Source organism: Diospyros lotus, chromosome 4 (genome assembly GCF_014633365.1).
Source record: "Diospyros lotus cultivar Yz01 chromosome 4, ASM1463336v1, whole genome shotgun sequence".
NCBI lineage: Eukaryota > Viridiplantae > Streptophyta > Magnoliopsida > Ericales > Ebenaceae > Diospyros > Diospyros lotus.
The window spans coordinates 12,310,325-12,336,689 of NC_068341.1; the positions used below are offsets into that span (position 1 = coordinate 12,310,325).

The window sequence follows — 26,365 nt, forward strand, 5'->3', positions numbered from 1 at the left end:
ATCTCCCTCCTCTTCAAGACTGAGAGACTCGCTAGGTACCTAGGTCTCTCTCTCTCGCTGGCGAAGAACTATGCACTAGGGGGTGTGGGCCGACGGCAAAGCAGCATCTCTCCTCTGCCAGCCGACAACAACGGCGCACGGTGGTTGCCTTACCTCTGCAAGAGGGTGGAGAGTCTTCCACCTTCTCTTCGATGGTCTCTGTGCGCCTACAGCATCGATACATACCGATCACTACTTAGATTTTTAACCAACAATCAACAAAATCTTCAAAAGGAGCAAAAAGAAAACCTTACTCGATGTTTTCTCCAATCTTCAGTGTTCCGCAAAAGTTTTCTGAATCAACGACTTGAAGAAACCAGCTCAGTTGCAAAACAACCCACCGTCGTCATTATAAATACACAGCAATGTATTTTATAAGTGGAAATTGCAAATAAAAAAACCCTCCACAGATAGAAAATTCGTTTTTGTCCCCTTTTCGATAAAAAAACGTTTTTACCCCTACAAATAAATAATTACAAAAAAAATAACCAATTTATCACTTTTCATCTCAAACTTTAACTTTTCAACTCCCCACTTTAATTAAAAATTAAGAATAAAAATAAAGATAATATATTACCCAACTACCCTCAATACAAAACAAACAAAAGAATTGAATTCCTATTTTACCCCACAGACAAATAACCCTTATAATTATAATAATAAATTTTTAATTATTAAAGTATTATTATTATTTCTAAATACTAATTCTTATTTTTTAATAATTTAATAACTAGGTGGATCTTGAACCCACAGTAAGTCTCCCATCTTTTTTTTATTATTAAATATATATGTATTGTTACATATAAATAAAATTAATTAAATAAATAACTGAAAAATTGTTATTCAATGATTCTTATATTATTTTCAATTGTAATAATTAAAATGGTTATTTATTAAAATGGCCCCACAAAGCCTAATTTTTTTTATTAAAATGGTTATTTTGATTTTTTTTTTCTTTTCTTGGTCATGGGACTTTTTCAAGTTATCCAATAGTTCCAAAAATAAATTATTGTTTAAAAATTAAACTTGTATTTTTTGGTAAATTTTATAATCATTATGTCAATTTAATCCAATGTTGTTAGTAGTTAGAACACTTAATCATGTATTAGTTGTATTTTATTATATCATCACATTATTGTTTATTGTGAATTATAAATCCAATTAAGCCAAAAAATGTAAAAATACATTATTTTTTATTAGATAACTTTGAAAAATCCCATGCCCCCAAAAAAAGATCAAAAAATCAATTTTTATTAAAAAATCAGGTTTTGTGGCCCCACAAAACCTAGGCCTGGGTTTTGTGGCCCCACAAAGCCCGATTTCTTTTATTCAAATGGTTTTTTATCCTTTTCTTTTATTTTCTTAGTCACGAGATTTTTTCAAGTTATCCAATAATCCCAAAAATAAATTATTGTTTAAAAATTATACTTGTACTTTTGGGTAAATTTTATAATCATTACATCAATTTAATCCAATGTTGCTAGTAGTTAGAACACTTAATCATGTATTGGTTGTATTTTATTATCATTCCATTATTATTTCTTGTGAATTATAAATTTAATCAAGTCAAAAAATGTAAAAATACATTATTTTTTATTGGGTAACTTTGAAAAATCCCATGGTCCAAAAAAAAAATGTCAAAAAATTCATTTTTATTAAAAAAATCAGGTTTCATAGCCCCACAAAGCCCGGGCTGGGTTTTGTGGCCATACAAAGCCCGATTTTTTTTTATTAAAATGGTTATTTTGATCTTTTTTTCTTTCTTTTTTTGGTCATGGGATTTTTCCAAGTTATCAAATAGTCCCAAAAATAAATTATTGTTTAAAAAGTATACTTGTATTTTCGGGTAAATTTTATAATCATTATATCAATTTAATCAAATGTTGTTAGTAGTTAAAACATTTAATCATGTATTGATTATGTTTTATTATATCATCACATTGTTGTTTATTGTGAATTATAAATTCAATTAAGCCAAAAAATGTATAAATATATCATTTTTTATTGGGTAACTTTGAAAAATCCCATGGCGCCCCCCTCCGGTCGGGTTTTGTGGCCCCACAAACCCCGATTTTTTTTATTAAAATGGTTATTTTGATCTTTTTTTTTCTTTTCTTGGCCTAGGATTTTTTCAAATTATCCAATAGTCCCAAAAATAAATTATTGTTTAAAAATTATACTTGTATTTTTGGATAAATTTTATAATCATTATATCAATTTAATCCAATGTTGTTAGTAGTTAGAACACTTAATCATGTATTGGTTGTGTTTTATTATCATCTCATTGTTGTTTATTGTGAATTATAAATCCAATTAAGCCAAAAAATGTAAAAATACATCATTTTTTATTGGGTAACTTTGAAAAATCCCATGGCCCCCCCCCCCAAAAAAAAGATCAAAAAATCTATTTTTATTAAAAAATCAGGTTTTGTGGCCTCACAAAGCCCAATTTCTTTGGCCTCACAAAGCCCAATTTCTTTTATTCAAATGGTTCTTTTATCCTTTTATTTTCTTTTCTTGGCTACGAGAATTTTCCAAGTTATCTAATAGTCCCAAAAATAAATTATTGTTTAAAAATTATACTCGTATTTTTTGGTAAATTTTATAATTACTTCATCAATTTAATCCAATGTTGTTAGTAGTTAGAACATTTAATTATGTATTAGTTGTGTTTTATTATCATTCAATTGTTATTTCTTGTGAATTATAAATTTAATCAAATCAAAAAATGTAAAAATATATTACTTTTTATTGGGTAACTTTGAAAAATCCCATGGCCCAAAAAAAATGGATCAAAAAATTCATTTTTATTAAAAAATCAGGTTTCATGGCCCCACAAAACCCGGCCCGAGTTTTGTGGCCCCACAAAGCCCGATTTTTTTTATTAAAATGGTTATTTTGATCTTTTTTTTTTCTTGGCCATGGGATTTTTTCAAGTTATCTAATAGTCCCAAAAATAAATTATTGTTTAAAAATTATACTTGTATTTTTGGGTAAATTTTATAATCATTATATCAATTTAATCCAATATTGTTAGTAGTTATAACACTTAATCATGTATTGGTTGTATTTTATTATATCATCCCATTGTTGTTTATTGTGAATTATAAATTCAATTAAGCTAAAAAATGTATAAATACATCATTTTTTATTGGATAACTTTGAAAAATCTCATGGCAAAAAAAAAAAGATAAAAAAATCTATTTCTTAAAAAAAATCAGGTTTCATGGCCCCACAAAACCCGGGCCGGGTTTTGTGGCCCCACAAAGCCCGATTTTTTTATTAAAATAGTTATTTTGATCTTTTTTTTTTTCTTTTCTTGGCCATATGATTTTTTCAAGTTATCCAATAGTCCCAAAAATAAATTATTGTTTAAAAATTATACTTGTATTTTTGGGTAAATTTTATAATCATTATATCAATTTAATCCAATGTTGTTAGTAGTTATAACACTTAATCATGTATTGGTTGTGTTTTATTATATCATTCCATTGTTGTTTATTGTGAATTATAAATTCAATTAAACCAAAAAAGGTAAAAATACATAATTTTTTATTGGGTAACTTTGAAAACTCCCATGGCAAAAAAAAAAAAATCAAAAAATTCATTTTTATTAAAAAATCAGGTTTTGTGCCCCCACAAAACCCGAGCCCGTGTTTTGTGGCCCCACAAATCCCGATTTCTTTTATTCAAATGATTTTTTTATCCTTTTCTTTTCTTTTCTTGGCCACGAGATTTTTTCAAGTTATCCAATAGTCCAAAAATTAAATTATTATTTAAAAATTATACTTGTACTTTTGGGTAAATTTTATAATCATTACATCAATTTAATCCAATGTTGTTAATAGTTAGAACACTTGATCATGTATTGGTTGTGTTTTATTATCATTTCATTGTTATTTTTTGTAAATTATAAATTTAATCAAGTCAAAAAATGTAAAAATACATTATTTTTTATTGGGTAACTTTGAAAAATCACATAGCCCCCCCCAAAAAAAAGATCAAAAAATCCATTTTTATTAAAAGATCAAGTTTTATTGCCCCACAAAACCCGACCCCGGGTTTTGTGGCCCCACAAAGCCCGATTTTTTTTATTAAAATGGTTATTTTGATCTTTTTTTTTTTCTTGGCCATGAGATTTTTTCAAGTTATCCAATAATCCAAAAAATAAATTATTGTTTAAAATATACTTGTATTTTTGGATAAATTTTATAATCATTATATCAATTTAATCCAATGTTGTTAGTAGTTAGAACACTTAATCATGTATTTGTTGTGTTTTATTATATAATCTCATTGTTGTTTATTGTGAATTATAAATTCAATTAAGCCAAAAAATGTATAAATACATCATTTTTTATTGGGTAACTTTGAAAAATCTCACAGCCAAAAAAAAAATCCATTTTTTAAAAAAAATCAAGTTTTGTGGCCCCACAAAGCCCGATTTCTTTTATTCAAATGATTTTTTTATGATTTTTTTTCTTTTTTTGGACACGAGATTATTTCAAGTTATCCAATAGTCCCAAAAATAAATTATTGTTTAAGAATTATACTTATATTTTTGAGTAAATTTTATAATCATTACATCAATTTAATCCAATGTTGTTAGTAGTTAGAACACTTAATCATGTATTAGTTGTGTTTTATTATCATTCCATTGTTATTTCTTGTGAATTATAAATTTAATCAAGTCAAAAAATGTAAAAATACATTATTTTTTATTGGATAACTTTGAAAAATCCCATGGCCCACAAAAAAAAATTAAAAAATTCATTTTTATTAAAAAATCAGATTTCATGGCCCCACAAAGTCCGATTTTTTTTATTAAAATGGTTATTTTGATCATTTTTTTTTCTTTTCTTGGCCATGAGATTTTTCCAAGTTATCCAATAGTCCCAAAAATAAATTATTGTTTAAAAATTATATTTATATTTTTTGGTAAATTTTATAATCATTATATCAATTTAATTCAATGTTGTTAGTAATTAGAACACTTAATTATGTATTTGTTGTGTTTTATTATCATCTCATTGTTGTTTATTGTGAATTATAAATTCAATTAAGTAAAAAAATGTAAAAATGCATCGTTTTTTATTAGATAACTTTGAAAAATCCCATGGCCCAAAAAAAAGAAAGATAAAAAATCTATTTTTATTAAAAAATCAAGTTTTGTGGCTCCACAAAATCCGATGACGTTGTGCAGTTTTGAAAAATATTTTTTTATGGAAATCATTATAGATTTGGAATAACATCTATCAAAATATGTTTTATTTACAACCATAAATATACTACACAGCCTTTATAAGCAATGTGATCACAAAACAAAACAAATAGAAATGAAATCAAGTCTTAGAAATTCAGTCAATAAAATTGTTTGTTGGAGAGAAATAATCTTATTGAATGAGATTTCAATGAGGTCACTGTGATTGATGAAGATTGTTAAATGATTCAACAAGCAAAAAAATTGAATGTATAATGAATGACTGAATTTGGATGGTTTGTACAGAAACTCGTCCCTCAAAACTGACTCAAACTACGCTCTGATACCAACATTGTAAGTACCCCCGCCCGGATATCCCCGCCGCCAGGATTACCCGAACGGGAACGCCTACGGAAGGGAAAAAAATAATGAAACACGAGACAAAGGTCACCCTGGCATGTATACACAAAATAAGAACAGCGGAAGCAAAGCTCAAGACATGCATGCACTATAGGTACCTCGCTAACACAACGGTCACAAGATAAATAAAGAAACACAAACTCCTGTGCCGGCATACACGAGACTCGAGGAAAGACTTGGCACAAAACAAAATAATAGGGTAAACCATACTCAAACATCAGAGTTGACAGAGGTTGACGGGACTGCCTGTACACTATACCGACTCGGCCGCTAGACGCTGACTCCCTTGCTCGGACCCACGCTGGCACTACCTGGAATGATGGAAAGCAAAATGAGTCGAGAGACTCAGCAAGCATAAAGAAAAGAAAGGCTGTAGGCTGAACATAACCAGAAAACTCTCCCCAAAATAAACCCCCAGGTACACACAAGTTATGAGACGCTACAATACAATAGTAGAGCATAATAAAAGCACATATCGGTCATTGGGGCCCACACAAGACACATGACACCCAAGTCCCATACTAATCTGCCGCTACCCTGAAAGACAACAAATATCTCCACAAACCTGCGCGCGCAATCCTAGGTCGGTACTCCCGTCACCCGTATCCGTCGGTACTCCCGACAACTGAGCCATAGGCTCCCTCGGAACGGTACTCCCGTCCGAGAACTAATAACTACCAGTAGCCATGCAATGCACATAAAAATGCAATGGCGTAGTGAGCATCAACGTGATACAAGACGCCCATACATCCAAGCATCAGGTCATGCTCCGCCCACATAGTAAATCACACACGATGCATATGCCCGTGCTGGATGCAACCTAACCAAACTAGAATGTCCGTGACCAAGCATAACCAAATCATGATAATCCCAACATGCAGCCCGTACCCATGTGCACATCAAACCATGTAACAAGAATAAAATAAAAATAGGCATGCTATAATCACATAATGGCTGAGCTAGTTAGCAGTGCCTGGCACCGGTTAGCAATCTGTGACTAGGAGAGACCAACCAACGACCTAAAATAAACCGTACAACGGTCGCACCGTCACCGAACAGCCAATCCTTGCCCCTACTGCACAACCGCTCTAGCCAATAAACATCCAAAAATCCAGTAATAATACCCGAACCGCTAAGAACCTAGCCCCGGGTGAGTACAACATCATTCCCAAAAGAAGTGGAGGTGGTACAAACCCCCGTAAGTGCTCAACAAATAAAACTCTAGAAGTCTCGGTTTTAATTTAAATTAAAACAAATGAATAATAGTTTAACAAATAAAGTTAGGTGCCGAATTAGAGTAAGGGAGATGATAAAACACAAGAAATCACGGGGTCTTTCACGGGAATTGAAGAACACGAGGAAAGCATTAGGAACTTGCCTGAAACTAGCTGATTCCGACCTCTCTTAAGCTCCCGAGACAAATTAAATCATTTTCTACCAAATAACACAACCGAGACTCAAATTAATTAATTTTAATCACGTAAAATTTATAATTTAAACATATCAGGCTTTTATTAATTTTTACCCACGTACCTAATCACTTCTCATGCCGAAATAAAATCCCAAAATTCATTTATTTTTCCCTTTTCTTTTCTCTTCTTATCTTCTACTTCTTCTTCTTCTCGTGTCTTCTTCCTCCTGCAACTCACTTCTTCTTCTCCTTTCCTTTCCTTCTTCTTATTTTTTTCTTCTTCTTCTTCATTTCTTTTTTCTTCTTCTTCCTCTTCTTCCTTTCTCCTTCTCCATTCCTTTTTCTTCTTTCGTGCGGCCACTGCTCCCTCTTCTTCTTCCTGCAACCAGCGCACCAGCGGCCGCTTGCTGCCTTCCAGCGCCACCTCCAACTGCCACGCAACCACCGGCCGACCACTGCCACCACGGCTGGCTTCACCGCGACCTCTTCAGCCGCTGCTGCTTGCGTCGTTCCGCCCCCGCTGCTGCTGCCGCGTCGCTACCATGGCCGAGCAAAGCTCGGCCAGCCTCCCATGGCCGCCACCTCCTTCTCTCTCCCTCGTTCGATCTCTCTCTCACTCTCTCAATCTCTCCCTCAGCCGAGCTCTCTCACTCCCTACTCACTCTCGGCTCCCTCTGATCTCTATTTCTCACTCTCTGCTCTTCTGCTTTCCATTTGACCAGAAATGGCGTAATCTCCGAGCATCGCCCACGGCCACAAAATTTAATTTGTTTTAACTTAAATTAATTTGCTTTATTCCCTTAATTTCGTTTATTATTATTATGGTTATATTATTATTCCTATTATATTTTTTTTTCGGGATATTACAGTTTGATAATGGAGAGAAAGAGTGTAACGTGAACGCTGGAGGATGAGAGAGAAGAGAAAGGTAATATGAAAGAGACAATGATAATTTAGTAAATGAAAATAAGGACAATATGGCATTTCTAATTTTAAATCTCATTAAGGGTATTTTAGGCATCTCATATAAAAGTGGCTATAGAATACAATTAGTTTGTTTGATTTGTCAAAAACGTTTTTTTATTAGAAAGTGGTTAAAAATAATTTTTTAATTTTCTTTTAGGCTATTTATGAATTTCTCTCATAACGTGTCGTGATTGAAGAATGTGAATAATACCATATAAATACTCATGTAAGTAAATAGTACGTAAATAATTATATAAAAAAATTACATCATAATTTTTTTTAAAAAATATTAGAAGGGTCACAAGCCATCCTACTTAAAACTCAAATTTTTAAGATAGATTTTTTCTAGAGATACATTTAATAACATAATATATCACTAACATCATTATAAATATACTCGATAAAATTATTAAATATAACAATAAATAAAACATTAGATTTTAACGATGTTCGACTAATTTTGTTTACGTCTTCGCGAATACCACTAAAAAATACTTCATTACTTTAAAAAAAAATACAAATAAAAAAGAAAACACAAAGCCTTACAAGGAAAAAGACTATTTTTTAGAAGATTTACACGAGAGGGAGAGATCTCCTTTTATAGTAAAAGAGAAACCCTCCCAACCCATTCTCATTTCTAAGCTTTTTATCTTTTCCCCTATCATTTGTATTTTTTCTTTGAACACAAAACCTTATAGTGAAAAACTTATTTTTTAAATGATTAAAATAAGAGATGAATGACTCCCTTTCTAGTAAAGAGGTATTTGTTAATCAAGATAAGAGGAAAAAAATATCAGATATAGATGTTTAGTCTTTTTAACGTGTTTGTTAAACTTATCTTATCATTTTCGGAAAAACCTTCACGTGTCCTCTTCTTATCTCCCAATTTCAAGATAAATTTATCCAATCTCCCTCCCTTAGATAAATTTATCTGACTCTTTCAAAATAAGACTCAATTATTTATATGCCCCTTCTAGGATACTTAATACCATTTAAAATGCATTTTAAATATTTAAATTTATTAAAAAAATTATTTATGTAAGTCTTATAATTAATATTATTTAATACATTTTTAAATTGTTATATGTTTTGACAATTTTTAAAATTTAAATGACATTATTCATTTCATTGATTTTTAAAATTTAAATTTCTCTCTCTCTATATATATTTTATTAACTAATATAATACCTTTCACCAATTTTTAAATTATTTTATTTAATTTTATATTTTATTATCTATTATAAAAATATGTTTTGGCCATTTTTAATTATTTAGGTAGAATTATTGTAATTCTAATAATTATTATTTTTACTTTTCAACTCTTTTTTAATTTATTTTTTAACATGAATTTAGAAAATAAAATATTATTTTTATTTTTAATTTTTTTGACAATTCATATTAATCATAAAATATTATTTTAATCATAAATTTGGTAATAGAGATATTTTGGTAAAAAAACTCTTATTTTTGTACTTATCATATGAATTAACAAACACATAAAAAGAAAAAATACAATTATCAATGGATTATAAAAAAATTAACCAACACTCTGATAGAAATCTTGGAATGCTTTCCAGCATTATCTTGATGATTCCATATTTTGATCCGAAATGCATTCTAACCTTATCTTGATATCTTTTATCTTATTCGTTTTAAAAAACGGTCACTAAAAGGAAAATCTCCCAACCCACGATTTGGGAGAGTAGCCAGAAAGAAGAAAAAAATTAAAACAAGACTCAATATTTCATTTATTTTCCTTTTCTTTTATGGTCAAGTCTCTCTGCTTTCCTAAACCACCGTGGCTAGGCTCGCTATCAACACCTCTTCTTGCTCCCACATCACCGCCAATAGTTTTTCTCTGAATGCCAACATCAGTTTAATAGTTTATTGCTACCTCAAATTTCTTAAACCCGAACACGACACGTTTATTAAACGTGTAACACGACACGACCGGTTTAACTAAACGTGTCGTGTCGTGTCACATGTTAACCTATTTAACCCGTTTAATTTAAATGGGTCGTATTGTGTCACTTGTTAAACGTGTTATTAGTTTTAAACGTGTTATTTCGTGTATAATCATGTTAACGTGTTCAGATCAACCCACTAACCTTTTTAATTAAACGTGTCATTTCGTATATAATCGTGTTAACGTGTTCGGGTCAACCCGTTAACACGTTTAATTAAACGTGTCATTTCGTGTCTAAACGGGTTAGACGGGTTGACCCGCCTAAGACACGAAAATAATCGTGTCATAAATGGGTTGACCCGTTTATGATCCGAACCTGATTAACCCCAACCCTAACTCGCTTAACTCCGTGTCGTGTCGTGTCGTGTAATCGGGTCGTGTCCAAAATTGCCAGCTCTAACAAGAACATAGTTATTGAGCCCTAAGGTTTCACATTTGTCAAAGCAATATAAATTCATTAATATCATTGATAGTGCAATAAATGATAGTTTATTTATCTTGTAGATATATGTTTTTATTTAAATTGTAATTACTTTTAATTTATTGATAAGTATCTTAAAGTCAATTTTTAACCTTTAATCTTTGCATTTTGGATATATAATCATACATTGTTATATGTCACGTGAAAAAATTAACTCTCATTAATGTATAACTTTTTATAATTTTAGAGAGTGTTGTTATAACAATTTAGTAAAGTTAGAGAATTTTATTATGGTTTAGAGTTTTGAAGTTTTTATTAATAATTGGCTTGAGACCATGACTACAAAATTTTAATATTCAATCCAATTAAGAAACAATTTGAAATGTGCAATTGGGACCATATACTCAAAAAGTTAATTCGCGTTCTCTTTGAGTTATAATTTTTAGTTTTGAATTTTAAATTTATTTTTATTTTTTATTTTAATAATTTATTTTTAAAAAATAAAAAATACATTTTATTTGTCATTCTGAAAAATTGTTTCATAAAACAGAAAACAAAAAAATGCATTCTGTTTAAAATTTTGAGAATAATTTTTTAATGACATTTTATTCAATAAATTTGATTATTCAATAAATTATAACTATTTGATACTAATATATTATTAAAAAATATATACATTTTAAAGTTGATAAATTTTGTAATATTTTATTCTTTTACAAGAATAAAATATGAATAAATTTAAATAAATTACCTTCTCTTTTTCATGTTTTGCAACTTTTGTTATTTTGATTTTTTTTTATTTTTAAAAATAACAAAGTAAATGAATTTTTACTATTTTAAAAAATTAAAAATAACTTAAAAATATGAAAGATAACAGGAACACGTAGAGATTGCATCTAGTTTACTTTTGATATGTCCCAAGATTTCATGAGGATCACATAAAATTGGAACGATGCAAAAAGAAATTTAGGGTGCATTTGATAGGGTAGAAAATAAGTGTGGAATTTGAATTCCATTTAAATTTTAAGAAATTTTATCAAACAGTTTTTCAATTTTATGGAATTCGAATTCCATCTTAGTTCAAAAAGTAAAGATTTTTCTTAAAATCAAGGAATTAGAATTTATTGAGATTGGGGTGAGAATTGAAATTCCATGAAATTAGAATTCCATTCTTATTTTTCATCTCTATCAAACGCACCCTTAATTTAATACCACGTTCGATGCACCTAAATCCTGAGAATTATGACACATTTAACATTTATTTATGAAACTTAAGGAATTCCCCTCTCACGGGGTTTAATGAAATTGCCATATTCCAACAACGTCGGCCTCATTTTGCCAAACGGCCCAGCCCAAAGACAGAAGCACCCCCCCTATTCAATAGCAGAGCTGTAAGCCTGTAACCAAACGGCTGTTTGGGCTAGGGTTTTGGAAGCATCTCAGCTTCGGCGTCATCCCATCCCATGTTTCATCTATATATAACACTATCGGCGGTGGGATTCTTCTGTGAACCAAGGCTGATCTCTTATCCGCCCCTAACCAAGCTTTGCTGTTTTGCAATCCTTCCTCTGTTTTACTGCGAATGTTCATCCAAGATTAGATCTTTAATCGCAGTAGCCTAGCTTTGCTATGGCCATCGTATATGTTCAATGTTTTCCAGTTTTTCTTTTCGAAGAATATTTGTTTTTCAATGCTTAGCAATGTTTTATGCCACTCAATTTACTTACTAATTGGCCAAGGCAATGTTTGAATCCAATTTCTAGATATTCTATGTTTTAGATGCCTGCAATTCATATAAATCAAGTTTTTATTTGTTTTTCTAATTCTTATAATTGGTCGGGTGCGATGATTATAAACAATTCCTCGTTCTGAATGCTATTGCCATGGCATGATAGACGCCTTACACCCATAGAATATGAGCACCCACATATTCTTGTTTCTATCTTTCAATTATATACAACATGAAGTCCAACCTGGAAAGAAATTATATGTTTTGTTGATGCTCGGTATATTACCGGCCCTTTCTGTATACTGGTTGATGATGGGTTTGGAACATTTATAGCATTCTTTTAGGTTATGGGGTTGGAACATAAAGATCATCTTGTTATTTATTTTGGGGAAGAGAAGAGATGGGGTCGCCTGAAAAGGTTTTGACATTTTGGTTTTGTTTATGTTAGGGAAGTTATGAAATAAATCCCCATCTCACCCTTTAGTTGAGAGCTTTATGGTGTTTACAGTTGAAACTGAACGTAATGATCCGAAAATCTGATCTTTTATAGAATTGACTGACCTAACTTTCTGACAAAATGCTCCATATCTAAGTCACTGCAACAAGAACAATGTCATCGTTTCTAAAACTCATTTATAGGATTTTTTGGCTTTTAAGATTTCGGCATTTTAAAGTAGCAAATGGTTTGCTGTGAGGTTCCCAACAGTTTTTATTCTGAACGAGGTGTGTTTAGGTTTTAATATGGCAGGTTACGATTTGTCTGTTGTGTGTGGAGACACTAGAATTTATGTTGCTTTCAATATGATAATTGATTTTGAGTTTGTGGACCTTAGGTTATGAAACTTCACGAGGTCATCTATTGAAAAGTTCAAAACCAATTTTCCTTTTGGATAAGTGGATTTGCCTTTAGAAACTGCCAAAAAAATTGAGACCCAATTAGATCTGGAAGATATTTGATAATGTCATATTGGGAAAAGTAGTGATCAAATTTGAGTTGGAGTGGCCCATGTGGGTTATACTCCAAAATTAACCAAATTGCGTGAGAATTCCTCAATTGAATTTTGATGTTAGTTTGCCAGTTTATATATTCTTTGTGCTTGCTTAAGGTTTCTTAGGAAGAATCAGGTTTGGTTGGTTTTTTGGCAGCAAAATGAAAAGTTGGCTGTTAGCCTGCTTATTGCACTTCCACTGTCTTTCACGAAATTCATGGATTCACTACTATTTATGCTTTAGCCATTCTTGAACACTCTATTCATTGTAATGAAGTCCTTTTGTTAATCATCTTAAGTGGCTTAGTTTGATTTGCAATGTATTTGGGTGCATGTAACAGCTAGCGTGGAGTAATTTCCTGTGTTACTGGTTTCAGTATGTACTCTTTTACAATTGAGATAATCATCATCATGTCTTTGCTTATCCTCATAATGGCCCCGTTTGTTGCAGCTTAATTAAAGAAATTATAGCTTCTAAAACTTAGAATAAGTTGTGAACCTGTTTGCTGTAACTTCTTAAAAGTTGTAGTTAATTAGTTGTGGTGTTTGATACCATAAGGTGTAAAATAATTTATTTTTGTATAATTGTCCATAATACCCTTAGTAGTTATAGAATGATAATTTAAAAATTAATTAGTGCATATGTATAAGTTTCAAGTGTTATAAAAAAATTAATTAAATTATATAGATAGAGGAAGATGGCGAGAGAGAAGAAGAGATTTGAAAATGGAGATGGCGGTGGAGAAGAAAAACCCATGATTGTATAGACAAAAGAGTAATTCTTTGTTAAAAATAAGGGTAAAATTGTTACAAAAATATAATCATTTAAGTAGAAATTGTAAAAGCTGGGGTACTGTAGCTTTAAAAAAGCCAGCTTCTACCCCTTCTAAAAGCTAGTAAAAGCTATAAGTTAGAATTCTATAAACTAAAACAAACACTATATCCTAACTTTTTTTAAGCTAGAAGTTAAAAGTTGCAACTTTTAAGCTGCAACAAACAGGTCCAATGTAGTGTGCCACCATAAAAATTCAAATGGTTCAGAACTTCAGATAGCTGCTGTGTATTTCTGGTTTTTAGAAGTGCTGGAATTTGTTATCTTTGTTGGTATAGTTGTTAACATTGCGATATATGCTATGTTGCATATTGTCTACTCCATTGGCATGCATCACATTCTCCTCCATTAATCTCCTTGAAATGTGATATAGGAGTTGGTCTTATTATTAATATGGCATCTAAAAACTGTAGGCGCTGTATGTATGACCACTCCGGAAATGGATCTGGGTGGTGTTTAAAGCCCTAACCTGACAGAAGAAAGAAATCCAGAGGTTAGGGTTACGCTCACCTCCAAATTCCTCCGAGAAAGTTTCGTAGTTCGCATCCAATCCCTTTTTTACTTGGTCTTTGCAGAATTTCCCAAGAATTCTTGATTTTAAGTCTGCGCACTCTAATAATCGAATTATCTTTGTTTCAGCGCCTATGTGTGCAATTTCTGTTGCATTGTCTGATTATGTGCCCCCCATCCAGGTCGATTTTGTTACGCTATTCAAGTCCTGGAATGCTTTGAGTTGCTCATTGAACAGGGCCTGCTCACGCAGTTGTAGCTATGTAGATTTAACGTACACTGGCAAGTTCCTGGTTTGATGCTTTGATGATTTTTAAGCATCATTCTTGTTCTAGACTTGACTTTGAGCAGATGAATTCATTGAGGAATTACCCATTTGGTCACATCCCCATGATTGGATGACTTGGTCCCCCCGGTGGGTTCTGGGGAAAGCGTCGTCTTTGGTGTTGTTTTGATGGTTGCAGTTGTCTGGAATTGGTTCAGGTTACTACCTCGTTGGAAAGAGACGGGAATGGTGAAACTGAAGGGCTATGGTTTTGATTTGATGAAATTGTAGCAGCTATCTTAACTAGTTTCATGTGCTTGTTGAGATAATGTGAATTTTAATTTTTTTTGGATTTGGAAGATACGTTATTTGTGTGTTGCTTGATCTGGGATTTTTTTTTCTTCTGCCAAATGGGTTTTTAGAAGAGAATAGCCGAGAAGGGCTCAAAAACTTAAAAAGGTTTTTTAAAAATATGTAGTTAAGTTTTGGGCTCATTTAGTTTAAATGCGGCGGCTTTTAGTGTTTTATTTTATTCCTTTTGGAAAGAAAACTAGAAAACAGTTGGTTAATTATTTTTGTTGACGGTATTCTCCAAAAAAAACCTCAAAACAGCAAATCAAAATGGTAAAAACTTCTTTGTGCCTGTTCTCGTCTTCATTTGAAAAACAAGCAGCAGCTATATATATGATGCTCACCAATTCTATCTCAGTAAGTAATCACACGACATTTAATACAACATTGTCATTAAAAATAATATATTAAGGGGATGTTGTTAACTAAGAAAAGAGAAGGAGAAAATTTCAGGTATGGAAAATATTTTGAATGTTTCATATTTTTAATGTGTTTAACTTATTTGATTATTTTTTAAAAATTTTTAGGTGACTTTTTATCTTCTTTTATTAAGATAAATTTATCTGACATTTTGCATATAAGTTTAGGATAGTTAATATCATTTAATGCATTTTAAAATTTTAAATTTATTAAAAGAACTTATTTATTTAAGGTTTATAATTAATATTATTTAATATATTTTAAAATTATTATATATTTTGATAATTTTTAAAATTTAAATTACATTATTTCTTTTATCAATTTTTAAACTTTAAATTTGTCTATGTGTATATTTTATTAAATAATACAATTCCTTTCACTAATTTTTAAATTATTTTATTTAATTTTATATTTTATTATTTATTATAAAAATATATTTTAATCATTTTTAATTATCTAGATAGAATGATTATAATTCCAACAATAATTATTTTTATTTTTTAACTCTTAAAATCTATTTTTAAATATGAATTTAAAAAATAAAATATTATATTTATTTTTTGACAATTTATATTAATTATAAAATATTATTTTAATTATAAATTTATTATTGATGTTAATAAATAATTTTGAATAAATTTGATAATAAGAATATTTTGATAAAAAAAATTCTTATCTTAATATTTATCATATCTATTAACAAACAAAAAAATATAATTATCAATAAAATTTTAAAAATTTAATTAATAAAAAATTTAAAATACTTGTCAATCTTATTTTCATCCTTTCATATTTTAAAAACATTTCAAACTTATCTTAATATATTCTTTAGTTCCCTGAAACTAAAATCATAATCAGAGAAGCCTAAACTTCAATTGGAATGTGATTGGAAACGATTCACCCGACCCATTAATTTATAATTTCTTACAGAATTTTAAAAATTCTTACAAGTGCAGTCAAAGGCACCGAACAGACAAGGATGGACCTCGTATTTGACCGGTCAAAAATAGTTCTGAAATGTTAATCTTGTCGCATAAAGCCAACGGGTCATAACGATCCAAAGCTACATTCTTGTTAACAACTCGATTAAATTCTTAGAAGAGGACCGATCCAACAAGCATCTGCACGTCAAACGAAACAAGGCAAAACCAAGATTGATTAAGATTCAGAGCTAAAATGGCCGACAGGGATGAGTCAAGTTCGCCATAACATGAGATAAAAACAGTAACAGAACTCTTTCAGAAATTAACAAATTCAAACTCTAGAAGAACAAGCTAAGCTAAGCTAAGCTAATATTATTATTGCAATGTCCATTTCACCCACATCAATCAAACACTCAAAAGAGTCGGAGGGGGGCTTCTTTCCACGGCTGGCTGGCTTCCCTTCCTTCCTACAACGCCGGCAAGGAGGACGAACTCACAAGAGTCGTCGAGCCGAGAAGGTCATTGCAGAGGCTGCTGCTGGCCGCCCCTTCATGCGCCTTGTGGCTCTCTGCCGTCGGGCTGCTCCCCGCGCTGCTGTTCGAAAGCGACCCAAACGTTATCTTCTGCAGGACCCCGGTCGGCGACGCCACCTCAGTCATCAGGTTCAGGGCCGACAAGCTCTTCCCGTCGCCGGTGCCGCTGTTACTGCTATTCAAAACCTCTCCAAGAGGGCCGCCGCCCATGGAAGTCTCCCAAGAAATGGGAATCCAATTTGCTTGCTTCTGGTTCGTTTCGCTGCCCACGCCCAGCCCCATCTCGAGCTCTCGAGACAATCTCAGCGGCGAAAGCGCGAGCTTCGAATTGTCGGGAGATGAAGTGGATGACATGAAATCCGAAGCCGATACCGGGATTGAGATAGACAGCTGAGTCCTATCTGCCTGCAGATCAATCCCGGGCCATGAAATGGAGGAGTTGTGAACGATCTGGTTCTTAGGCCAGTCATCAATGAAGTGCCGAACTTGGGACTCGTTTTCCCGGTCGTTCAGGTCCTGGCAGGAGCCGTAGCTACGGCAGCTGATAAGGGGGGAGCTTTTCTGCAAAGGATTGAGCAGGGAATCAGAGCAAACTCGTCCAAATTCGGGTCTGGAGGACTCTTCGAATGGGGGGTTCTGCTTCGGAAATGAAAACCGATTTTCTTTCAGACCAATGGTGGGAGATAAGATGGAAAGGTCCGTTGAATCCTGAATCCTCTCCCCCGCGTTGTCCTTGCTCAGACCAATCCTGAAATCAGAGTACTACACTTGAATCTAAACTAAACAGCTCCCAAATCAAATTTGTTTCATGTCTTCTACATGCATTGAAATCCCACCAAAGATTATGAAAAACGAAAATGCTATTTGGAAAGTCGGGAGTGACACTCCTGACTTGGTGTATGAGAAACTACGATTCGAAAAATTACAATTTGAGGTTCCTAACAAGTGTGATTAGAGCTACTTTGTTGTTTTAAATGGATGCCACAGTTATTTTACAGAAAATTTAGAACAAATCAGAAACATAATGATAAATCTACAATATAATAAAGAGTTGGAACTCGAAATATATCTAAAGGGGGGGGGGGGGGGGGGGTAAATGTAACCCAAACTTAATCTGTTCTGGTTCTAATCTTAACACACCTGTTGATCTGGGTGGGAAATGAGCAACCAGGCTGGAGGTTCTTGAGCTGGGTGTTGTCCGCGAGGGTGAAGCTGCCGGACGTGCCGCCGCCAGGCGCGGCCGAGGCTGAGGTGGAGGAAGTGGTGGGAAGGAGCTTGGCGGCGGTTGAGGTGGGTCCGGAGACGGAATGGCCATTTTGGCCTTCCACAGGCTTTCTTGAACGATGGCGGCCCCGGTTCATGTGCCGCTCACAGTACTTCTGATCAGGAACGGCGTCTCTGGAGCACCGCCACTTCTTGCCGTCCGTCCGACGGCACCTCCCCGGCTCCGGGTCGGTCGTGCTGGTGAATCCCAGCCGGAAAGCACCCCATCCATCTACCATTAACCATCAGAAACCATATATAGAAATTCCAAGTCAATATAATGAACCCACAAAACACTGAACATATATCAAAATCAAGCACATACTCTTACACAAACCATCAAACTCTTAACATGTTTGGAACAGTAATCTACAATCTTCCAATATTTTCCTTCCAAATCAACCCTTTTTAAACCCAGCGTAAAAATGACAACTTTTCTCCTCAAACACATCCGCAGATCTAAAGAAATAAATGGCCTTGCCAAAAACTAGACATAAAGTTAATAGATGTAACTAAGCAAAGATGATTTGACTAACAACTAAGAATGAAATGAACTCGGGTTTTGAAAGGAAAAGAAGGAAACTTACAGGTACTGGGTGCTAGAGAGGCGGCTGAAAAGGCAGAGAAGCCAGCAGAATCAAGGGCTTTTCTGATGGGGATGAGGAGATTGGAAGGAACGGGGACATTATAGATGATATGCTTGTAGATCAAAGCCTGATGTTCCAACTCCATCCACTGAGAAGGAGTAAATGGGCCTCTGACGCCAGTAAATATGCCATGCATGCTTGCTGCAGGATTCAACCCTCCACCAGAGCCATATCCTGAAACAGAAAGATCACAAGATTCAGCCAAAAAGTGTCATGAAAGAACCATTCGGGTAGACAAAGAAAAGCCAAACATCGAAACCCCATTTCACTGCCACCTCCAGTCCACCATTCAAGTGAAAAAGGGAAAAATTTGAGCCATAGAAAGGGATGTGGCAGGACACACCAATCCCCTCCACTCCTCGTTTGCTACACATTTAAGGAGGCTGCATCAATAATTAAATTTTCTTGTCCACGGCATAACAAGAAAAGAAAGGGAATCAGAGAAATCGAAGCCATTCCAGGGAATGATGGATCTGATGTACATATATATGTATGTATACATAGCTCTCCTGTTTTTGCAACTTTTTATTTTCTTCTTTTGCACTCCAATACAGCTTCTACTGTTCCTTTTCTTTCTTTTTCTTGACAAGACCCAAAACGAAAACCTCCACACAGACAGATTTACATATGAAAAGACTATCATCCAAACACAACTTGGAATCAAAACACATAAACAACCAATGAAAACCCCACATCTCGCTCCAACTCGATTTCTCCCTCACATGTGTGTGTGTGTATTCACCAAAAGCCAGACTCTGTAGCTGCATGGTCAAGTACCTGAATTTCTGGCATAGTAAGGCAATGGCACAGTTTGAGAAGTTGGGGAAGAGAAGCTGAGCATCTGCTGGCCATCAGAGAAAAGAGTACTACTAGATCTCAACAAAGGGCCACCGCCTCTCTGCTGTAAGAGCATTGGTTTGGAAGCCGAGAAATCGTCTGTTTTGGCCACTTTGAGGCTCCTCCATTCATCCTCGGAAGAACCTCCCGACCTTTCTTGCTTGAGGGTGGTGCAGCCTGCTGCAGATCCGTACCACTTTTGCTTGGCCTCAGGATCTGTGGATGAGGAGGAATTAGCAAGGGAAGTACCAGAACCCACAAGACCATCCAAGCCCACCATGCCAAGATCCATCCAGAAACCACAGCCTACAAGAGAAGAAGGAGAAGATAATGGAGCATCGGTTCATTACATATATTAGAGCCAGGCTCGAGGTGTTGGAGAGAGCACCATTTTAAAGAGGAGGTGTGCATCAAATGTATGGTTAACTATAGGGCTGAAAAAGAGCTGATGTTTGTCAAGTTAAAATAATTGGGGGGGGGGGTGGAGGGAGAGGAGAGCTATGAGTTACTAGCAGTACTAAATGCTCCTCTTTGGGTCTTCGCATATCAGACAAACTTAAAAAAGAAGCTTTTATCCCTCCTCTTTGGGTCTTCGCATATCAGACAAACTTAAAAAAGAAGCTTTTATCCCTCGAGATGTTTTAAGACGAGAGCATGAGCCTGTATGATGGCCAGTTTAGTTTAGACTTTAGGGAGAGGGTTAAACAAGGATCCTCGTCACATCATGGCAGCTGTATGCAGTAGTAGTTCATCTTCCTCTTCCTAGCGACATAAATAAATATATATATATGTATATTGAAAGAATTTCTCCCCCAAAAAAGATAAATTCTTTTTTTGTAAAACATTATGAAAATAATAATTTAATATAAATCATAGTTATAATATAGTATATGACTATTAGCAGGTTATCCCTTTTTATGTATAAACTCTTATGTTGTTAAATTATTTTTAGAACAGATAATTAAATTATTTTTAAAATAACACCAAAATTCACCTTCGCAAATTTGCCACCTAATTATCTCATCCCATTGCAATTTAATTGATAATTAAATAAACAATTTTATTTATAAAGAAGAAATTCTAATTAATTGCTAAATTAATCCTATCATTGTATTACTTTTGAGTATCAGTAATGGCATCTAAATATGAACTTGGGACCATCTTACACATATATATAATATATAATCATATTAATTAATTAAGTAAACTGATGTGTGTATGTAGGATGAGCACTGCCCAAAATTTATTGACAAAAAAAGAAGCAATTTCCAAGGTTGCTGCTATAAATGAATAACTATAGTTTGGGTTCCATATATGATATGGAAATGGTGGAAAGCAATACAGAAATTGATTACACGGATTGTGAGTACTGAGTAATACATCGTATTCTTTTTATTTATAGTAATATTTTGTGTTGACTGGCACAGTGTTAAATAATAAATACCTCACATAAATTCCTCCCTCTCTTTGCTCATTTTCTTCTACATATAGTTAGTTATTGTGTCCCACATAGCTCAGAACGGCAAGAGTGCCCAAAATATTTAAAAAAGCATAACTGGAATGCTAAAGAAATTAAATGGAAAACTCAGGATATTGCCCCCCCATTTATTTATTAGTCAGTCTGTTTTATCAAATTTTTAGGAACTAATTCATTGAATTTTCTGAGGTAATTAACAAGTGGAAGTATATATATAGATCAGATCATAGAGAGGAATTTGTGGATGCATAGGGGGGGGGCTGACATAGGAAGAAGAAGATAAAATTGGGAGCACCTTTGACTCTGAAAAATGCAAGCACTGGCTGGGTTGTAGGTTGGAGGAGGCTGGGAGTGGGAGTAATATCTAATCCAAGCAGAGCACGATGCATGGAAAAGGATGGAAGCTGTATATGGTCTGCCATGCAGGGGGCATGCCCCATTCTTCCCCCCTCTAAAATTTTATTCTTTATTTCTTTTATTTTTTATTTAATTTTAATTGAAAATAAAATTTCGAAAGGCTCCCTAAATCACTGAACCAATTAGCAGACAGATTAATAATCGTCTGAAAATAAGCATAGAGCCGGGAAGCAAACCACCGTCTTGGCGTCTTCCATTCCACTTTGATTTTTTTTTTTTGGGACCTTCTCCTCGTTTCAATTATTGGCCAAAATTTGTTTCCTTGCAAAAGTCCGCGAGCGCCTTCATTCTCTCTCTCTCCGTGGCTCATGCTTTTAAATTTTAATCCATATGGCAAGGGAGTGGTGGGCTTCATCAACAAAGGTGCACCCCACCCCACGTGACCCACCCACAACAAATTACGTTGCCCAATTGTGTCACATTCATGCCCCCATTTCCGTTTCCGTCCCCCTTTCCCCCTCCCAATCCTATTTCAAGTTCCAATTTCGATCTCAACCCATACCCAAATCATTGAAAATGTTCAGACTATGCATAATAATTCATAACATAAAAATTAATATTCTATATAAGCGTTTAAGAGTTTGTAGACATTTTTGAAAAATTTCCCTATAAAAAAAAAACTTATAAAGTGTTTGGTACAAACACAATATTTATTAAGTGTAATTTGTTAATGAGTTTTTAGCTTCTCTTCTTAAGAGCTTTTTTTTAAATGTTGATACAAGCTCTAAAAATTAGTTTAACTTTTTAGTAAAAAATTAAACTGTTTATAATTTTGCAATCAAACAATTCTGTCGACGTTCAGAATTGATCGACGGTGATTCGTTGAGCCACACTAGTGTGGTGGATTCGAGATGGAGTAAATGGGATATCTGGCTCGATTTGTTGACCCATCGGCCCGTCCCTACAAGATACTTCGATGCCAAACTCAGGAAGCAAGTAAGCAAGGTATTCGTAAACAGAAAAAATTACGTACCGTGGCTCTCAGAAAAGCTGGCTGATATATAGGAGCACTTGCCCTCCTGCATACATTGTACGTATACAGATGATGTAATGGAATAGCTGGCGTCGATGGATATGTCCATGCAGCAGTAAGGCGTCGACAAGACTCATATTAATGTGGATGGAATCCGTTATTAATGAGGAAGGGATCTAAGGTGAACACACGAAAACCCAAGCGTGACTGTAATGATGCTATAGCAAAGGGATCAGGATAGGATCGACATGGGCCAAGAAAATGGGCCTGAATAGTCCAACTGGGGTGGCCCCTTACCTTCTGGTATACCATGGCATACATCCCCTCTGTTATGCAAGTTGATTGGCTAAGCCAATAAATTACAAGGATCGTTGGGAGTTTGTTTGAAACGTAGCTAGGAGCCCGCTCGAATACGTTGATAAGTTAAAGGCATTACCGGGAGCTCGTTTGATCCAACCGTATGAGCTTGAGCTCCAACAGCATGTGAACTTACTTTAATGAGCTCAACTCGAGGTCTATTAGGCCTTTTACAATTGGGTCGGTCTATTGAATTAAGCCCAGCCCCATAAGGAGTAAAGCGAGGATTACTCGTAACAAATTTTATTTTTTAATAAGCTCTCAATAACAAAAGGTAAAGTAAAAAAAATCATATCAACCAAATCCTAATTAACAATTATTTCAACACAGTATGACCTAACAAAAATTTTGAATTTAAGTATTAATTTTAATTTAGTATTTAAATTATTACACGTGATATAAGACTGGTTAAATAATAAAAATTTATCCACACATGACGTGAGGGCGTTTGTTGAAAATAAGAATAATATAAAAAATAAATCTAAGGATATATCTAATAATATATGAAATGAGTAACAGCTAATAATTCAACAATATATATAGAGAGAGAGAGAGAGAGAATGAGTGCGTATTTGGCGGGGGGGGGGGAAGGACTAAGTATTGGGTTTATTGGTGAGACAATTAAGTATTGGGTTAGTAGAGCCGCTAGATCCTTCAAGGCAATGGTACCGATGCTGGCTTACATTCACTCTTTTTTGTTTTCTTGTACGTAGCTGGCTCCATTATTTATTTAACATGCTATCACTATTTTGCCAACCCCGTACTCGAGATGACCGCCCTTCCCTTGCTCGCCAACCTAAATCCACGTCCCCCTTCATTGCCACCTTATATGTATATAGCATCTATATGAAATTGTCATTCAGAATGATGGGATGAAAGCAAGTCTGAGGTTGATCAAAAAAAAGGGGGGGATTGGGAAGCAGGGAATGGACGTCCCAGATGGAGCCCCACCATAAGCATGATTGAGGGAGTGTTACCCTGGGGGAGACAGGGGTTGAAGTTGAATTAATTGGAAAAGAGACACTAGATTTACAATAAATAACCAGTCCTGTCAACCCCTAAAGTAGATATCAGTATTCAAAGCGCCATTTTTACCTCGCCCCCACAACGTACAACCCTTCAAAGCACTCTTCCGCCCTTTTGAGTTACCTGTCTGTCTGGGACACTGTTGGCTCGTCAATCCCCATATATGTAAATGTAAATAGAGCCCACAATTTTTATTCAATTTGATTGGTAATTCAGTTTATTTGGTCGGGTATAAAGTTATGCATTTAAGATAAGCTGGCTATTGAGTCCATCGTGCTTGTTAGTTATTAGAGTAAGCCCTCGTTCTTGTTGGTAGTTTATAGTTAGGATTAACAAACATATAACTAAATTGAAAAATAACGTTCAACAACTGTACCTGAAAACGCAGCGACACCAAATTTAGATTTATTATTTTTGAGATGAAAGCATGAACAAATTTTTGGTTTAAATTAATTTAGATGAGGAGTAGTAGTAGTAGTAGTAGTAGTAGTATCCCATGGCAGGAAATGTAATTTCAGCTGTGAATTGTGGGGAAGGGAATGGAGGCGAGAAAGGCAAGGGGGATTGAGGTGGCGAGCGGCGGTGACGAACGATGAACGGGCGGCGCGTGTGGGAAAGATCGGGAGTCCGGGAAGAAGATTCGAGAGGGAGATAAAGAGAGAGAGAGAGAGTTGATGATAACGCGCGTGGGAAATGATACGGACGCGGGCTTTTGGGTCTGGAACGCACCCCGCTCCGGATAGGACAACTCGACCAAGTACTGCCCATATTAATTGACGGGTAAAATTAATAAATAGTCACTGAACTTTAAAGTTGTAATTATTTGCTCACTCAACTTTAAATTGTAACCATTTACTCATTCAACTTTACTCATTGTTAACCATCCATTACTCGTTATAACTCCGTTAAATATTATAAACGAAAAATACTAATAGAATCTGACGTGGCTAACGGAATCTAACGTAGCAAAAATAAATTTAACAAACACTCATTGAACTTTAAAAATGTAACTAATTACTCACTGAACTTTGCTCAACGTTAACCATCAATTACCACGTTACATCACCGTTTGATATTGAAAAACACCCATTACATCATCGTTTTATCTTGAAACATATTAAAAACTTTTTATATGTTTTTAAGATCACTTACTTTTCAAACCAAAAGTTAAAAATTAAATTAATAATTTAAATTAAAAAAATTACTGATGCAAATCAAAAGTAAACAAAAAATCTATTTAAATTTTTTTATCTCCATTACGAACAACGAAATTCACAAAAAAAAATATTCAATAATGAGACCAATAGCCAAAAACTAATTACAAAAATCGTATTTCTAAGAAAATGATATCATATGCATTTTTTTGTATAGAAGAAATACGATTTTTGTAATTAGTTTTTGACTTTTGGTCTCATTATTGAATATTTTTTTTTTGTGAATTTCATTATTCGTAATGAAGGTAAAAAAATTTAAATAGATTTTTTTTTTACTTTTGATTTGCATCAATAATTTTTTTAATTTAAATTATTAGTTTAGTTTTTGACTTTTTGTTTGAAAAGTAAGTGATCTTAAATGTATATAAAAAAATTTTAATATGTTTCAAGATAAAACGGTGATGTAACAGGTGTTTTTCAAGAGCAAACGGTGATGTAACGGGTGATAGATGGTTAACGTTGAGCAAAATTCAATGAGTAATTAGTTACATTTTTAAAGTTCAGTGAGTGTTTGTTAAATTTACTTTTGTCACGTCAGATTCTGTTAGTCACGTTAGATTCCGTTAGTATTTTCCGTTTATAATATTTAACGGAGTTATAACGAGTGATGGATGGTTAACGATAAATAAAGTTGAGTGAGTAAATGGTTACAATTTAAAGTTGAGTGAGTAAATAATTACAACTTTAAAGTTCAGTGACTATTTATTAATTTTACCCATTAATTGACACCACATCAAGGATGAGGCAAGCCAAGCCAAGCCAAGCCAGTCCAAGCCAAGCCATCCAAATTCAAATATCGGTAAATAATAATCATTAAATATATTCAAAAAATATGTTTCCAATACTGAAGAGATTCTTTAGTTGGTTTTCTTTTAATTTTTGAAATCAAGATGGACAGATAGATAGATAATGCATGAAATTAAGGAAGGAATCGACGGTGGATGGATGTATGTCCATTATGATGACGGTGGTGCCTGATGGGGGTGGTGCGGGGGTTGATCATGTATATCATCTTGGAATCCCAAAGGCGGAGGAGGGATAGGCGTGGTGGTAAGACCTATCATCTCTTTCAAGGCAGCTAGCTAGCTAACTAGCAAGCTAGCTGTTATCCAAAGATGGGTGGAGGGGCTGTGACATAGACTTAACGGTGGAATTAGGTGCCACGTGGGCCCGCCAACA

The 26,365-nt window shown here is 33.8% G+C and overlaps 1 protein-coding gene, 1 long non-coding RNA gene and 1 other non-coding gene across 3 annotated transcripts; 2 read left to right on the forward strand and 1 right to left on the reverse strand.

Moving 5' to 3' along the window:
• Window positions 1–11,753: 11,753 nt before the first annotated feature.
• LOC127799487 (uncharacterized) lies at window positions 11,754–15,129 on the forward strand. The gene is made up of 2 exons (XR_008022640.1): window positions 11,754–11,916; window positions 14,666–15,129. It is a non-coding gene; the product is annotated as an uncharacterized LOC127799487 (long non-coding RNA).
• LOC127800880 (small nucleolar RNA snoR8a) lies at window positions 12,260–12,347 on the forward strand. The gene has a single exon (XR_008022898.1). It is a non-coding gene; the product is annotated as a small nucleolar RNA snoR8a (small nucleolar RNA).
• A 1,518-nt stretch (window positions 15,130–16,647) lies between the features above and the next one.
• Window positions 16,648–20,192, reverse strand: LOC127799485 (growth-regulating factor 1-like). The gene is made up of 4 exons (XM_052333555.1): window positions 19,663–20,192; window positions 18,826–19,059; window positions 18,116–18,470; window positions 16,648–17,723 (listed from the first exon to the last, which is right to left on the reverse strand). Exons 1-4 carry the CDS (start codon window positions 20,012–20,014, stop codon window positions 16,910–16,912), a joined length of 1,755 nt encoding a protein of 584 aa, XP_052189515.1. The 5' UTR covers window positions 20,015–20,192; the 3' UTR covers window positions 16,648–16,909.
• Window positions 20,193–26,365: the final 6,173 nt, after the last annotated feature.